At 51.8% G+C, this 16437-nt stretch overlaps 1 protein-coding gene across 1 annotated transcript; it reads left to right on the top strand.

The window, feature by feature from the left end:
* Positions 1-1726: 1726 nt before the first annotated feature.
* LOC121450858 (synaptic vesicle glycoprotein 2A-like) lies at positions 1727-15362 on the top strand. Its single transcript, XM_041656200.1, has 13 exons — positions 1727-1864; positions 5212-6173; positions 7479-7659; positions 8127-8278; positions 8386-8519; positions 9268-9357; positions 9568-9678; positions 9838-9926; positions 10588-10752; positions 10925-11058; positions 12470-12676; positions 13166-13325; positions 13691-15362. The coding sequence occupies exons 2-13, from the start codon at positions 5552-5554 to the stop codon at positions 13872-13874; spliced, it is 2229 nt and encodes a 742-aa protein (XP_041512134.1). The 5' UTR covers positions 1727-1864; positions 5212-5551; the 3' UTR covers positions 13875-15362.
* Positions 15363-16437: the final 1075 nt, after the last annotated feature.

A 16437-nucleotide genomic window follows, 5' to 3' on the forward strand; every position in this document is an offset into this window, starting at 1 on the left:
TCTTGGCTGGCGAGTACAGTATTTCTTCTGGGAGGCTAACATGTCATGCAGAGTGTGCAGAATTGCTTGAAAGAGAAGCAGCTTCCTGCTGGCCAGCATTGGCTATAACCGAAGATGGGAAATAATGTATTTAAATTAAAAGATGTATTGACCTTAAGAAGTTTCATCAATGAAAGTCCAGGAGAGGGCGAGTTCCTGAGGCCCACGTGGGCGGCGCTGTTGCCTGTGCCATCCTGGAAGGAGTCCTCCAGCCAGCAGATTTAGAGTACTTCTAGAGCATTGGCAAGGCTTCCCGAGAGGTGGGGCAGAGGACTGGTGCCAGGTGTTGTTGGATTCATTGGCATCCTACAGGGCATGGCCAGATGCCATTAAAGATACAAACCCTCTTGTTCAGTATTGCCACTGTGCAACTATGCAGTGACATGGTTGTGATTTGGCTTTTGGGGGAGATGCACAGGACACAAGCATTTTCAGGCTGGGTAAGAGTAAACTTTTAGGGTAAACTGGTGTCTATTGTGACTTTCACTAAACTGTGAAACTTAGGTCCCCGTTCCTCGCCTAGTAAATTTAACAGGTCCAAGCAGATCTGGAAATCTCTCAGTACACAGACCTCTGGCCTTTGGTATTTAATAGAGCTCAACATTCTGAACCCACATTTAACCAAGCAGACTCATACAGTATTGCATCTAAAAACGACTTGATGTAGTACCCAGTCCAAAACACTCCACTTTCTAAACAAGAAACTTGAGGTTTACGGAGGCCGGGGGCTTGGCTAAAAGCCAACAGAATGTCAGAAGAGGACATCTGAGCCAGATTTTGGATTGTGCTCTGTGCAGACAGTCCCATGGGCTTGCTGGAGTAGACTGGTTCAGGGTGTGCACCTTCAAAACACCTGACTTCTGGAGCAAAGCCACACCAAGTGATGTGTGCCACCAAGTGATGGCTTTTGGATTTGTCAGGGTCCAGGTCATCTGACAATGACATGGGGAGAGACACAAGAAGAGCCCAAGCCAGTTCATGCCCTCCTCTGGAAGAGGTTTTTTTTTTTAATTTTTTTTTTTTAAGTCACTGGAGAGAGTGGAAATAATGGAAAATGTCCATCTAGTCAGACTTGCAAACAAACAAATCCCTTCTCCAGCACTGGCTTCTGCTCCCAGCAATCGAGTGGAGAAGGAAGGGAGGAGGTCCGCCTTGTGGTAAACAGTCTGGACTGGTTTTGGAGGAGACAGATGACAGGGACCCAGGAGTCACCGACTCTGGCTCCTGGGTACTGAAACCAAGAGTTATCTCTTGATATGAGTTATCTCTGCTTTCACGTAGTCAGGTGAACCTGGGCTCTAAGCTGTGTGGCCTTGGGTGGGTTCTTAATTCCAGAGAGCAGCAGAAAAGGAAAGCAAGAGCGTCTGGGGCTGGGAGTCTTGGGCTCTGTCATCCTGGCTTGGGTGCTAAGGAAAGGGCTGCTTCATTCATCACCGCCTTTCTGTCTCCCCATTTGCTCTGCTAACCACTCTTAGCGTCTTCCCTTAGTTCATCTCGTGCTAGGAGGAAGGGACTGAGAAAGACTGTCATTTCCCGCTGTCGCCCTGACAATCCCCTCCAGTGCCTTCATCATCTTTTTTTTTTTTTCTGTGTCCTAAGTCCCCTCCCCATCCTCTTTTCTTTCGCCACCCCCCCCCAACAATGGTCTCTCCCGTTGCTCACTGGAGCGGGGGAGGGGGGCGGGAGGCGGGGCCGGAGCGCGTGCGGGGGGCAGGTCTGCAGTGCTGCTTCCCCTGGTAGAGGAGCAGTCGCTGCTGCTGCCTCAGCCCTGCGGCTGGACCCCTCCCTCACCCGGGGACTCCTTGACCCCGGGAACCCAGCTCAGGTGAGACCCCTCTCCTCTCACCTCCACCCCGCCCAAGGCAGAAGCATCCTTGCCTAGCCTTGCAGCCATTTTATTTCTGATGCTTTGCTTATGAGGAGGGTGACTGTCCCTGCTGTAGGGGTGAGGGTGGTGGTGGTATCGGTTTGGGGACTGGGTCATTTATTTCAGTTGCTTTGAGAATATACTTGAATAAGTAAATATATATGTGCATATACACATATATGTAAATGTATGTATATACACACATACATACATGCACACATATTTTTGAGGATTTTTTTTCCTACCTTAGCCTAAGTCCCTGTTACACTCTTTGGAGATAAACCTGGTGAGGTTTAAGCTGGGGTTCCCTCAGACTCCAGTCCCCTCCTCGCCTTGATGTATGCCCCCCCCCCCCAGTCCCATGATAAATGACCTTGGCTGGGGCCTGAGAATGGGTGCTGTCTCTCCTGCCTGGGCTGGGGTGGCTTAGGGGCAGAGGGGCAGGGTTGGTGAAGGATGGAAGGGAGGCAAGACTGGAGAGACAGTGATGGGAAGCACCCAGGTGGGGGGCTTGGGGCTGGAGGCAGTTGCTGAGGGGGGCAGGAGAGGACCGCAGAATGACAGTGGGCACTTGTCCAGCAGCAGGACCAGGGATGGGGGTAGCAGTGGAGTCACCCCTAGGGCCTCGTGCCTTGTGCCAGAGCTGAGGCTAGGTGAGGTTGGGGGGTCTCCGCAATCCTGGAAGAGGCAGCCTCTAAACCTGTGCATGCCGGGAACCTTCTCTCTGCATCCCTGTCCTCTCTGTGAGCATTCTTAGCCGACACTGGATGCTCCCATCTCCCGAACCCAGGGGTAGATTGTAGGGGTGAGGCTCAGCCTTGCTGGTCCTGCGGAGGAGTAGGAGGGTCAGTTATCCAGCTGGATGTGGAAGGGTGCTCTGGAACCCCCACACCCTACCTTCTCTGTCCCTTGTCCTTTGCCATGAGACCCTTTTGATAAATGACTGCTTGCTGACGACCTTGTCACTTCCCAATGACCCGGGATAGGATGGGCTGACCTCGCTAGCCCCCAAATCAAAGGTTTTGATGAGGGGCCTGGTCTGGACCTGAACAGTTGTCCTGAAAGGAATGGTTTGCTTCTGAAGTCCTTTCCATATGCCCTTTGCACCCTCTGCAGAAAATCTGGACCCGTTTCTTCCGGTCAGGTGAAGCCAGTCAGCCTTAAAGGACTCGGTGAATCCCAGTCTGTTCGCCTTTAACTCCACCTCTCCCGGTGCTGTCTCTCTTCCTCAGGCTCAGCCACTCCGTGCTGCTCTGCAGGCTAAATATAGCACCACTTCCTCACCAGCTCAAAGAATTTGTCTTCTTTCCCTCTCTCCTGGGTCTGCTGGCCGGGTGGGGAGGGGGCTGGCTGTTGAGCCTCTGTCTAGTGTTGTGGGAGCCTTCCCTACCCCCACAGTCACCTGTGAGGGACAAACAGTGTCAACAGGCACGGGAACAGCTCTTGCTGGGTCCAAATGCTTCCTTCAGGCTTTGAGGGGAGACCGTGGTTGGGAAAGAAAGCAAGGGGTGGAAATTACCTGCACTGAGGACGGTTGGTCCCTGAGCTGTGAAGAAAAGGTGACACAGGGGTCACTGCTCTGGTCACTGTTGGACAGCCGCTTACATCTGTCCTTGCCAGTGCTTCATCTGTGAATGACATAGCACTCCTTACCTTTCTCCACTAGCACACGCACGTGTGTGTGTGTGTGTGTGTGTGTGTGTGTGTGAGAGAGAGAGAGAGAGAGAGAGAGAGAGAGAGAGAGAGATTAGTCAAGGCTCCGGCTGGGTGGGAGCAGTGGCTTATTTTAGGGGAATGATCTTGCTCAGAGTCTAGGCCTGTGTCCTCCGTTGCCACGAAGGAGGTTATCTTCTACCTCGCTTTATGGGGTGTCTTTTTTAAGGGGAAGTCCTAGGCCCCCTTCATTTCCCACCAGCTGCCTACGCAATGCGGTATTTGTGGACTCTTTCTGTCACCGACTCAGGAAGGATCCGAGGAATTAAGGGGGATTAGGAAGGGAGACCCTGGAGGAGCACGGCACCACTATAGACCTTAGACACTCACTAGAACTGTGACCTCCCACCCCACAGGCAAAAGGGGGCCTATATGTGACATTCTGAAGGAAGGAGATAGCAGCTGTGTCTTCTTAGCTCATGATTTCCCTTTTTGTCCCTTCTACCCAGGTTCCAAGTCTCCCTTTTGGGATCCTTATCCTGTTGGTCTACAGAGGCTCTAATCATTCCAGCTGCTGGAATTAGTTTAAACACAGAGTTCTGGGGAGGCTCCTGGGCATCAGCAGCCGAGTATGGACCTCTGCTGACTGCACCTCCCTGCTTTGTTTGCGCCTTCTCACTATAATAGGGATGGCGGCAAGCTAATATTCATAGGCTATACTGTGAGGTTTAAGTTTTTCAACTCTGAGAAATGGATTTTCCCAAGTTAATTATCAGCAAGTTAAATATAAGGACATTGAGGTTCAGGTGAACTGGGGCAACCCGCCTGCCCATCTGCAGTTAGCGAGTAGGGGACTGGGGACTTCAGATGCCACGTGCTTTAGTTCCGGCCAGCATTCTTCTTGATGATGTACCTTTCTGCTGTTCACCCTACAGAACATGCAGAGGTGGCTCAGCTGAGGATTGCAGGGCGTCCCCCTGGGTGCCTTTTATCTCGGCGACACTAGAGCTAACATGTTCCCTCTGCCAGGGCCTGAGGTCAGCACATCTGCACTGAGCTGCTAAACCCTTACTTTCCCCATTTAAGTAAGAGAGAGCCCAGGCTTGGGTGCTCGGAGACAAGTCATACTCGTGTAATCCATGCCAAACCCAAGTCTCTCCTACTCTGGAGGCTGAGCTTTACTACTAGGCTAAGTTGGGGGAAATCCCTCCTGAGGAGACCTCCAGGGAAGAACTGTGGAGGACCCACCTGCAGAGCCACCAGTGGCATGAGCAACCTGGGAGGAGGGCTTGTCCGTCCGCACTTTATCCTAAGATCTGTCTCAAAGGGAACCTCTCATCAGACCAGAGCAGGGAATTCTAGTTTCTCCTGAGTTTTCTTTGCAGAGGGTCTGAACTGAGTGTGGGCAGAGGTTAGGCAAAGGCTGATTCCGGAGCAATTCTGTAGAGCTACCCTTCAAGGTCAAAGTCAAGGGGCTTGTCTGTTGGGTGGCCCACAGTTGGCTCATCCAATCATCTCTTTGATGGCTGGTGGCCAGAGGTAGAGGCATTTCCTGTTCCTCATGGTCTACGTCAGTTTCTGGGTTGAAAGGGGTTCCATATTGGCCTTCCTTCACTAGCCTAGTGAACTTCCTTTTCCTCTCTTTTTTCTAGGTCTCCAGAGGCTCCAGGAGGAGAAGTAGGCAGCCCTCTCTGAGATATCTTGGCTCCTCAGTTTAGCCTCTCCAACCCGGCTCCCCCTTCCCATCCCCCCCCCTGCTTCCCCGTCCCTCCCCTACTCCCCCTATTGAACTGGGTGCAGAACCAAACTCTCCCTTTCCTGCACCTTTGATGTCACTGGCCAGGCCCAACTTCCTCTTGTTCTGAGCCCAAAGATACCAGATCACATTTCTTCTGGGGAGAGGGTCTTCTTGACCCCTCAAGTCGTTAAACAAAAGGCTGTAAAAGAAGCTGCGAGGGAGGTAGATCAAGTGAGGTGCGCCCAAGCCCCATCATGGAAGAAGGCTTCCGAGATCGGGCAGCGTTCATCCGCGGGGCCAAAGACATCGCCAAAGAAGTCAAGAAGCACGCGACCAAGAAGGTGGTGAAAGGCCTGGACAGGGTCCAGGATGAGTATTCTCGAAGGTCTTACTCCCGATTTGAGGAGGAAGATGATGACGATGACTTCCCTGCCCCTGCTGATGGCTATTACCGCGGAGAAGGGGCCCAGGATGAGGAGGAAGGCGGCGCTTCCAGTGATGCCACCGAGGGCCACGACGAGGATGATGAGATCTACGAGGGGGAATATCAGGGCATTCCCAGGGCAGACTCTGGGGGCAAAGGCGAACGGATGGCAGACGGGGCACCCGTGGCTGGAGTGAGAGGGGGCTTGAGTGATGGGGAGGGGCCTCCTGGGGGTCGCGGGGAGGCCCAGCGGCGGAAAGACCGGGAAGAACTGGCTCAGCAGTATGAAACCATCCTCCGGGAGTGTGGCCATGGCCGCTTCCAGTGGACACTCTACTTCGTGCTGGGTCTGGCGCTGATGGCAGATGGCGTCGAGGTCTTTGTGGTGGGCTTCGTGCTGCCCAGTGCTGAGAAAGATATGTGCCTGTCTGACTCCAACAAAGGCATGCTAGGTAAGAGCCCTGTGCACACCCTGCAGCTGGGGACTGCCCAGTTCTTCCCAGTAAGCTGGACATGATACACCTAGAGGACCCACTGACCCTCCGCACCTCCCCCCCCCCCCACACCTTCTTCTGGAGGTTGAGCAAATGAAGTTGTGTGTGGAAGAGAGGGATTGTAGCTGGGTTGGGGCTTTCACTAATAGTGCCTGAGTGGGTGGTAGTTTGCCTAACTGCTGGATCTGGCCATAGTGGGCGGGGCTACTGTGCAGTGTATTTTCAAAGCCTTCTACCCTGGTACTGAGTTGGCTTTCCCTGCTGCAGAGCAAGAACAACAGCTTTGAAACGCGTTGATATCCACGGGAAGGGTCTGTTTGGAGTGGTGCAGGAAGGGACATCTCAGACATAGGTGTGTCTAGGGACGGGAATGTCTCCGACGGCCTTTCCTGACAGGGATCTAGAAGAAGGAATCCCATCGGCTCGCTGAGAAATTATAAAGGGCTGGCTTTGCCATGAACAGGACTCTCTCTTGGGGCTTGGTTTGGGCATTGATAAAATGCAAAATTTGGAGATGATTTAAAAAATAAATTCCAATGTTTTTTGGAAAGAAACAATAAACTGGGGGAATCTTAGGACCCCAAGTATTGGGGCTAGAAGGATAAAGGAGAAACGCTGTATTGAAACCCCTTTTCCAAGGAACAAGAAATCTCTTTGAGGGCATCACAACTGGGTTGCGGGGAAGGGAGGCCCCAGGGGCGATGCATATGAACCCCATTAGTCCCTGCACTCAAGGAGGCAGAGGCTTGTAGATCTATGAGTTCCAGGTAGCCTGGTCTACATGGTGAGTTCTGGGACAGCCAGGGCTACAGAGTGAGACACCATCTAAAAAAACAAACAAACAAACAAACAAACAAAAAACAACCCACAATTTAAAAAAAAATCAAACATACTGGGAGGGTAGAGTGGATGGGGACGCGTCTAGAAATCTAGGCAGATCCATTTTACTTCTAGGTGAGCTGGGGGGTGAGTGTTCTGTGTGATAGAGGAGAGAGAGGAAGGGGATTAGGAGGGGGAAGGGGAGGAAAGTGAGGGAAGGTTTTTCTTAAATATTTGCCTTTTTGCCTTTGAACCCTGGTCTGCAGTAATGACGATCCGTCTTTGTTCACCCATCTCTCCCAACACCCCTATCTTTGAGTAGACTTAGCTTCTAGAAGGCTCTTCAGAGTTTCTGCTCCAGGAGTTTTAACCCCTACAGTGCTCAGCTGATGGGAGAGCCGAGGCATATGGACTCATGTCCCTCCTGGTTCTTCCTCTCCACAGGTCTCATCGTATACCTAGGCATGATGGTGGGAGCCTTCCTCTGGGGCGGCCTGGCTGACCGGCTGGGTCGGAGGCAGTGTCTGCTCATCTCGCTCTCAGTCAACAGTGTCTTCGCCTTCTTCTCGTCCTTCGTCCAGGGTTATGGTACTTTCCTCTTCTGCCGCCTCCTTTCTGGGGTTGGGTGAGTGTCCGCATCCTAAACCCTTAAAGACGCTGCTGTAATATACACTTAGTATGGTGTTAGGCATATGTGTGAATTGAGGAAATGAACCCCTTTCCCACTCCCCACCCCATCTTCAGGCCAGCTCTGTCTGCCCAAGGCCTGTCTGGTAACATGCAGAATCCTATGCCTGGCCCATCCCTGAGTCCTCCAACTTACCTTTAACTCTGTCTCTGAGTTCCAGTGGGCCTCAGCTTTGCCCTCTCCCGAGTCTTGGCCACCTTCAAGGCTTAATGCTTGCTCTTTTCTTGCCCTGAGACCTGCTTGCCTGTTTCCTGCCATCCCAAGAATGGTGACTTGGTGGCAAGAAGAGTTTGTAGGACATAATGTCTGAGGTGGAGATGAGGGGATGGGACTGAGGGCCCAGAGTGCTGGGATAGGGGCTGGGATGATGGCTGTTTTCTAATATTAATTTCTGAACTGGACAGGATTGGCGGTTCCATCCCCATTGTCTTCTCCTATTTTTCGGAGTTTCTGGCCCAGGAGAAACGTGGGGAACATTTGAGCTGGCTCTGTATGTTCTGGATGATCGGTGGAGTGTATGCGGCTGCGATGGCCTGGGCCATCATCCCCCACTATGGTAAGCAGGAGTCCCCCAGAGTCTCCATCCTCCCACCTCTGCTGTGCTCCCCATGATGGGAGCACTCAGCTTCCTGCTTCTCTGCTGATTCTGTGACTGTCTGCCAGGGTGGAGTTTCCAGATGGGCTCGGCTTATCAGTTCCATAGCTGGAGGGTCTTCGTCCTCGTCTGTGCCTTTCCCTCTGTGTTTGCCATCGGGGCTCTGACTACTCAGCCAGAGAGTCCCCGCTTCTTCCTAGAGGTGAATGGATTGCTTTGGTGGTGTGGGGAGGGGATAAAGATGCTAGCTGTGGGGTTGCTTCATTCGTGGGACCGCTTCCTCCTTTGTGTGCCCATGACTCTAGGGGACCTTATCTTGCTTCCTTTGACTTAAACTGAGTCTCCAGAGTGGTTTGGAGAGGTCAGGAAACCTGCCCATCTATGGGTGGCTTAAGATTCTGCAGGCTCAGGATGGGATCCACCCCCCCCCCCCCCCAACTGCACCTGTCTCTAGTACAGATTGGGATGTGGCTCCGTCTTGGGCCATATACTCAACCATCATTTTCCACATTGTAGGTTTTCCCTTTCTGTTTTACTGAAGAAATACTTAGGACCTATGCTGGCATCTGTTCCCTTGCAAACCCCCACCCCAACTCTCGCCTGAGTCTGACCATACCTTGCTGTACCCCAGCTCGGGCTGATGTGTATCCCCATAGGTTAGGGTTGCAGGGGAGCTGGGAGTCTTTTTGCATCTTGGGATCCTAGAAGACGGACTGGAGGGATAGGCTCTGAAACACTGCATCTGGGAGCCCTGAAGGGCATGTTGGGAATCACACTTGTGGTTCTAGAATGGGCTCTGGGAGCCCTGAAGGGCATGTTGGGAATCACACTTGTGGTTCTAGAATGGGTTCTGGGAGCCCTGAAGGGCATGTTGGGAATCACACTTGTGGTTCTAGAATGGGTTCTGGGAGCCCTGAAGGGCATGTTGGGAATCACACTTGTGGTTCTAGAATGGGAAGCATGACGAGGCCTGGATGGTACTGAAGCAGGTTCACGACACCAACATGCGAGCCAAGGGCCATCCCGAGCGGGTCTTCTCAGTAAGTGCTGCTCTTCCCGCTGTCCTGACTACAAGCCCCTCTCAGACCCTTTCTGGATGTCCGTTTTCAGTCTCAGCCCGCACTGTAGTGCAGCGATACCCCCACCCGTGGGCATTATGTCACTCCCTGCCTCTCACTTTGCTTCTGCGAGAGACCCGCGGAGTGGGGTGGGAAACAGTGTATGATAACTCACTTCTTTTCTTGACCCAGGTCACCCACATTAAAACGATTCATCAGGAGGACGAATTGATTGAGATTCAGTCTGACACAGGGACCTGGTACCAGCGCTGGGGAGTCCGGGCTTTGAGCCTCGGGGGTCAGGTAATGGCGGATTGAATGGTGGAGGAAGATAAGGGAGTGGGAGAAATGGAGGGCGGAGGACTTGGCCGTGCGATGGTGAAAGTGGGCTGATGAAAAATGGGGGTCTGTGAGACGAGATGGCAGTGTGGTCACCCTCGGCGCTCCCTGTGTCCCTTGTAGGTGTGGGGAAACTTCCTCTCCTGCTTCAGTCCGGAGTACCGGCGGATCACGCTGATGATGATGGGTGTGTGGTTCACCATGTCCTTCAGGTGAGAGGGCTGTGTGTGGACCGGAGAGCCAGGAGACTGGAAATGAAGGACAGATAATGAGGGGAAGATGCTGTCTGTCTGCATCCTCGCCATGCCTTATCCAGGTTCCCCCTTAACGAATTCATCAAGCTTGTAATTCAAGCTGGCAGGTATCCATTTTTATCCCGTGCGGACAATGCAGTAGGATGAGTCGATGTGCCACTCCAGTCCTTATAGTTTATGTTCTAGATAAAGCTAGCTCTTGAGTCTGTGCGGTGGTGCCGGACGCAGCGAGGTGGGGCATTGCATTGTGGAGACACGTGGGACTGGGTGGCTGGGGATCTAAACCCTCAGAGAGACTGGGAATAAGACAAGCTGAGGGGCTGGAGGTGGCAGAGGAAGAGGGAATACCTGGGAAGCAGACCTTAAAGCCCCCAGAACCACAGTCCTGGAAGGGGTGTGTGGGGGTGAGGCTGGGGGTAAGCACACAGGTGAAGGTGAAGTGTCCATCCCTCCCTCTGATAGGGCTCTTATCTGTCCTGTCTGACTCCAGAACCACAGTCCACAGGGGTGTGTGGGGGTGAGGAGGGGGTAAGCACACAGGTGAAGTAAGTGTCCATCCCTCCCTCTGATGATAGGGCTCTTATCTGTCCTGTCTGACTCCACGCCTTTGACTCCCCAGCTACTACGGGCTGACTGTCTGGTTCCCTGACATGATCCGCCATCTCCAGGCTGTGGACTATGCGGCTCGAACCAAAGTGTTTCCAGGGGAGCGCGTCGAGCACGTGACATTTAACTTCACACTGGAGAACCAGATCCACCGAGGGGGGCAGTACTTCAATGACAAGTACGCGGGGTTTCCAACGCCTCTCTTCCCTGTCCCTGTTACTTCTGTCACTGTGACGAGTCTGAGCCCAGGCAAAGCCTGTGTCTTCTCAGTGCTGATGATCTCTGTGGGGGAGTAAAGTCAGTGAGGGGCTGAGGGTGAAGGGGCGGGTCTCATCATATTGGTCCCGCAGGTTCATCGGGCTGCGTCTGAAGTCAGTGTCCTTTGAGGATTCCCTCTTTGAGGAGTGTTACTTTGAAGACGTCACGTCCAGCAACACGTTCTTCCGCAACTGCACGTTCATCAACACCGTGTTCTATAACACTGGTAAGGTGGCCAGCAGGTGTCAGCCCAAGGACTGGGACCTGGATGAAGGGAGAAGGAGGCTTCCTTAACCTGTAGTTTACAGTTGTCAATCTGAAAGTCCCCTGGAGCCTTGGAGTCGCTTACTGGCTACCATCAGTGATTTAGACATATAATGAACATTGGGTATTTTGATCGACTATCTGAGGAAAATGTCACAATTCTTTACCTTTAGCCGTGATTATAAAAGTTCAGTGAGGTATTGTTAATGGGAGTATGAAGGGGGTAAACTGGGTTATTGGGAAAAGGGAAGACAATGAAAAGGGATTTTCAATAAGGAAGAGACTGGGGATCAGGGCATCCATCTCTTTCTTAGCCCAGCTAGCACCACAGGCCTGTAATCCCCCTCTGTAGAAGGCCGAGGCAGGATGATTGAAAGTTGCCTGGGCGACACAGAGAGTTTAAGGCCAGCCCACACCTTTATAAGATCCTGTCTCAGAATGAAAACAGATAAAAGGGCCGAGAATGTGGCTGAGTGGTGGGTGGAGCACTTGCCCAGCTAGTGTGATGCTCTCTGGTTCCAGTCCCTAGAGAGAAACAAACAATCAAAACAGCCAAGCTGAGGATGGGGGTGCACCCTAGGGGTGGAGGCAGGAGGATCAGGAGTGCAAGATTACTAAATAGTGATTTTAAGACCAGGCCAGGTTACCTGAGACCTTGTTTCAAAACCAAATCTTTAAGCGTGCTGGAGAGATGGCTTAGCAGTTAAGAGCACTTGGTCTGGTGGAGGATCCAAGTTTGGTTCCCAGAACCCACATCACGCAGCTCACACGTGCCTGTAACTCTTGTTCTAGAGATGTCACATTGTCTTCTTGCCTCTGAGAGCTCATGGCACACACACACACACACACACACACACACACACACACACTAAGATAAATCTTTTAAACATATGTAAGAAAAAAAACCCTCCGAATCTACTTTTTAAACAATGGTCTTAGCTAGATGGCTGTTTTGTGTGGTAGCTTTGTGAGATTGAAGCATCTCACCTCAAAATAGAGTACTGTGCAAGTTTTCCCCACCTTTCAGAGAAAGAGAAAGAGAGAGAGGGTAGGACTTTAAAATTCATGTCTAATGTTTTCTTTTGAAGCAGTTCCTAGGCCAGCAGCAGGGCTCCTGTTTGTAGCCAGCTCAGGTACACAAAAGGGACAAGCAAGAAACAAAGACTAGCAAAGCCTCAAACATGCCATGCTTCTTGAGTACGGTCTGCTGAAAAATTGCTAGTTTCCATGGTGATCTTATTTGATGCTTTGCCATGGGTGCCAGGGATAATGCTGAGAGCCCCTGACTTCTAACTTCCACAAATGCAGCAGATCCCTAAGCCATCAGTGGGAGCTGCTTCCACCTCACCATCTGCTGTGTCTTGACCTCCTAGACCTGTTTAAGTACAAGTTCGTGAACAGTCGTCTGGTGAACAGTACATTCCTGCACAATAAGGAAGGTTGCCCACTCGATGTGACAGGAACGGGTGAAGGTGCCTACATGGTGTACTTTGTCAGCTTCTTGGGGACGTTGGCTGTGCTTCCTGGCAATATCGTGTCTGCCCTACTCATGGACAAGATTGGCAGGCTCAGAATGCTTGGTAAGGCGATGAGAGCTGGGTGCTGATCAGCATGGAGGCCGCTGGGGCGGGCTCTCAGTAGGCTTCTCACCTCCTGCTGCAGAAGAGATCTCATGTTTTGTTTAGGGGTGCTGCAAAGTGGGGGCGGATCTTGCCTAGAAGTTACTCTAGGGGGTTAAACAGAATGTCAGGAAGATTTTGAGGTTATAGGTTGGAGATTCAGCTCTGCCACTTACCTTGGGCAGGCTTGCACCACCCTGGGTGAGCTTGCACCAGCAATGTAGGAAAGGAAAATAGACCTCTCTCAGAGGGCTGTTGTCTCAGGTAGGTACATCTGAGTCCTCCAGTTACTTGTCTCTAAATTGGTATTGAATAAATGGCTGTCACTGTTACCGGTAGTAACACAGGGGTTGAGGACTACCCTGGAAACAGTTCCCTGGAGGTGTCACAAAGCAAGCTGATGGTAAGCTGGACCACGGCTGGGTCTCATTGCCTCCCTTCTGGTTCCAGCCGGTTCCAGTGTGATGTCCTGTGTTTCCTGCTTCTTCCTCTCTTTTGGGAACAGCGAGTCAGCCATGATCGCTCTGCTCTGCCTTTTTGGGGGGGTCAGCATTGCATCCTGGAGCGCGCTGGACGTGCTGACTGTTGAACTCTACCCTTCGGACAAGAGGTAGTGTGCTGGGGGTAGGGGAGGAAGCTTAGGAGCTGCAGGATGGGGGAAGTAGGGTAAAGTGGGGGACTGAATGGGAAGAATATCATTAGGGACAGGACACACATCCCTGCTGAGCTTTCCCCTAACAGTTGGGAGCTTCTCTGTTCATTCCTTGTACTCCTAACTACTAACATCATGCTTCTGTCTCCTTCTCTGTCTCCCGGTTTGTCTGCCTTCCCACCTTCTCCCCTCATTCCTCCATCCTTTCTCCCCTCTCCTGAACGCTGTTGGCCATCTTTCCTGGCTTCACACTTCCACCTGCCTGTCTTCCTTCTTCTGGGCCCTGATGGCCATGTGGCTCGGCAATGGGGCCTCCTGAGCAGGACCACCGCCTTTGGCTTCCTCAATGCCCTGTGCAAGCTGGCAGCAGTTCTGGGGATCAGCATCTTCACATCCTTTGTGGGAATCACCAAGGCTGCTCCTATCCTCTTTGCCTCCGCTGCCCTTGCCCTTGGTAGCTCTCTGGCCCTGAAGCTGCCGGAGACCCGGGGGCAGGTACTGCAGTGAGGAGAAGGGCTCAGGACTTTAGGGACGGCAGGCACACTGTGAGACCAATAATTCCTTTGATCCCTTCCCTGCCCTGCCGTCCTGGTCCTCACTCCCCTGTGTTTGGTGTCTTAGCTGTGTGTGCCAGTGTGCATGTGTGTGACCCTGATGGGCAGGGACTACAGGGAAGGTCCCTTCATCCCACTTTTGGGAGGAGGCACCCCCCCACACCTGCTGCCACCCTTGACTTTGCACCGGAGAAGGTTGGGTTGCATCCTTCTCTCCCCCAGTGTTAGTGGGGAGCCCTTGTTTCCCTGCTCTAGGGGTTCCAGAACTTCTGCCTTCCCCTTCATCCCCTCTGCCTAGGCCCTGGTGAACCACAGGTATGGAGTTATGTTGGGGGCTGAGGCTTGGACCAAAAGGACTCCTTGAGTGGGGAGGGCCTTGGGTGCCGTCTAACCTCCCAAGGACGCTGGGGCGTAGCAATAAACCTCAGCCCTCTGGCCTCCATTTTCACCTCAATTCAGGCTACAAATGTGAAGCCTGGATTTTACGGAATTAGTTTTCTGATTCTTATTTATATATAAGTTCTGAGGCAGCTTAGCAGGACTCTGTATGTGTGCATATATATATATATATGTGTGTGTGTGTGTATGTGTGTGTGTGTGTGAATGTGTGTATATGCCATGGGGCAGGGGTACCACTATACTGTTCACATATAAGCCAAGGGTGATAGTGTCAGTGAACACACACACACACACACACACACACACACACACACACACAACACTGTTCTTCTCTATTACCTCCCAGAGTCTTCTGTGTTGGAGCTGGGGGGTGGGGAGGAGGGAGAAGCACTAGCCAGGCTGGAATGAGAGTCCTGCGATCTAGGGAGACCTGGGGGCATCTGACAAGGCCTCACTCTCCTTCCTTCTCTAGAGAGGTTCCAGCCACTAGCCACAGCCCTCCCACCTGACCTGTCCTCCTAGGCCGGGGACCAGAGGAAAGAAAGGGAAAATAACCAGGTATAAGGTCAAACCAGCAGATCCAAAAGCACAAGGAGTTGGGGCAGGGGCAGGAAACAGGGGTCCTCCCCTCGACCCTTCTTAAAGAGGTTGGGCAGTGATGGACCCCCTAATGCAGGGACCAGAAGCCTCAGTTCCCCCATCTCGCCCTTCTACAGAACAGCCTCCGTAGGTAGAGCTGCCTCTCTATTCCTCCCAACCCCGTGTGGCTGCTTTCTTTGGTATCCCCCTCTCCCACGCCCCCTCTGTAGCTGTGCTGTGTTCGAGTTTTTAGCTGTTTGTACAATGTTAAAAAGCTAACAGGAAGTTAAAATAACCACAACAAAGAAAATCCAAACGCGCCCTCCTCACGCTTCGTCTGGTGCCCTCGCCCCCAAGGCCATTCCCTGATTTTGTAACACTGAACCAGGTGGGTGACTGTTTAACTCTGGTGTCTGCTCAGAGGACTGCCTTCTTCCTCCAGTGCCCAGTGTACGTGTGCCCCTTCTCTCACCATTCCGTTGCTGGACGTAGCCCTCTCCCGTACAGCCCCAGGGGAGACACATCCACTTTCTCGTCTCCTGGGGAACCCTAAACCTGATTCATTGATGTGAAAAACAAAATGAAAAATACTGCTGAAAAATAAAGGGTACAAATCCTTAAAACTCCAAGTGGCTCTGTCAGCTTCTTGGCCTCTCCACTCACGTTTGACTGCTCCCGGACAGTCTGGGGAAGGTAAAGTAGTGTTGGTGAAACTATTCCTTCTCCAAAGCCAAAATAAACAAACCCCTCTATCATTAGTCATGACTTGTGGAATAGGGTACCTCAAATCTACATTTTGTTTGTTTAAAAAAACATTTATTTATGGTGGCTGGAAAGGTGACTCTAGGGCTGGAGAGATGGCTCAGAGGTTAAGAGCATTGCCTGCTCTTCCAAAGGTCCTGAGTTCAATTCCCGGCAACCACACGGTGGCTCACAACCATCTGTAATGAGGTCTGGTGCCCTCTTCTGGCCTGCAGACATGCACACAGACAGAATATTGTATACATAATAAATAAATAAATAATAAAGATCCCTAAGCTGTTCTTTTTTTTTTTTTAAAGGCGACCCTATGGGTTAAGAGCCCTTGTTATTCTTGCAAAAAGTAACACAAACATACATCTATGTGCTCAAGTGTTTTGCTTGCACATATGTATATGCACACGTGCCTGGTACCCATCAAGGCCAGAAGGGGGCATTAGATACCCTGCGATTGCAGTTGTTAGGTGGGTTGTGGGTACTGGGAAGCAAACCTGGATTCTTGAAAGAGCAGAAAGTGCTCCAAAGTGCTGACCTAGCTCTCTAGCCCCCAGATTTAAGCTGTCTTTCGGGAATTCCTACTCCCTGCAGCTTGCTCCTGTTTCCTTTACTCTAGTCCATTGCAACTTTAATCAAACCACATAATGTTTTGTTTCTTTTTTTGAGGCAAGCCTCACTATTTAGCCCTGACTGCCTTGAATTCAAGGCGATCTGCCTGCTTCTGCTCATCATACTGGGACTGAAGGCGTGCACCACTACATGGGGCTCTGAAACCTTTAATA

This window comes from Microtus oregoni, unplaced genomic scaffold, assembly GCF_018167655.1.
Source record: "Microtus oregoni isolate MIOR12 unplaced genomic scaffold, Mior012 000007F_ref0000211, whole genome shotgun sequence".
Lineage (NCBI taxonomy): Eukaryota > Metazoa > Chordata > Mammalia > Rodentia > Cricetidae > Microtus > Microtus oregoni.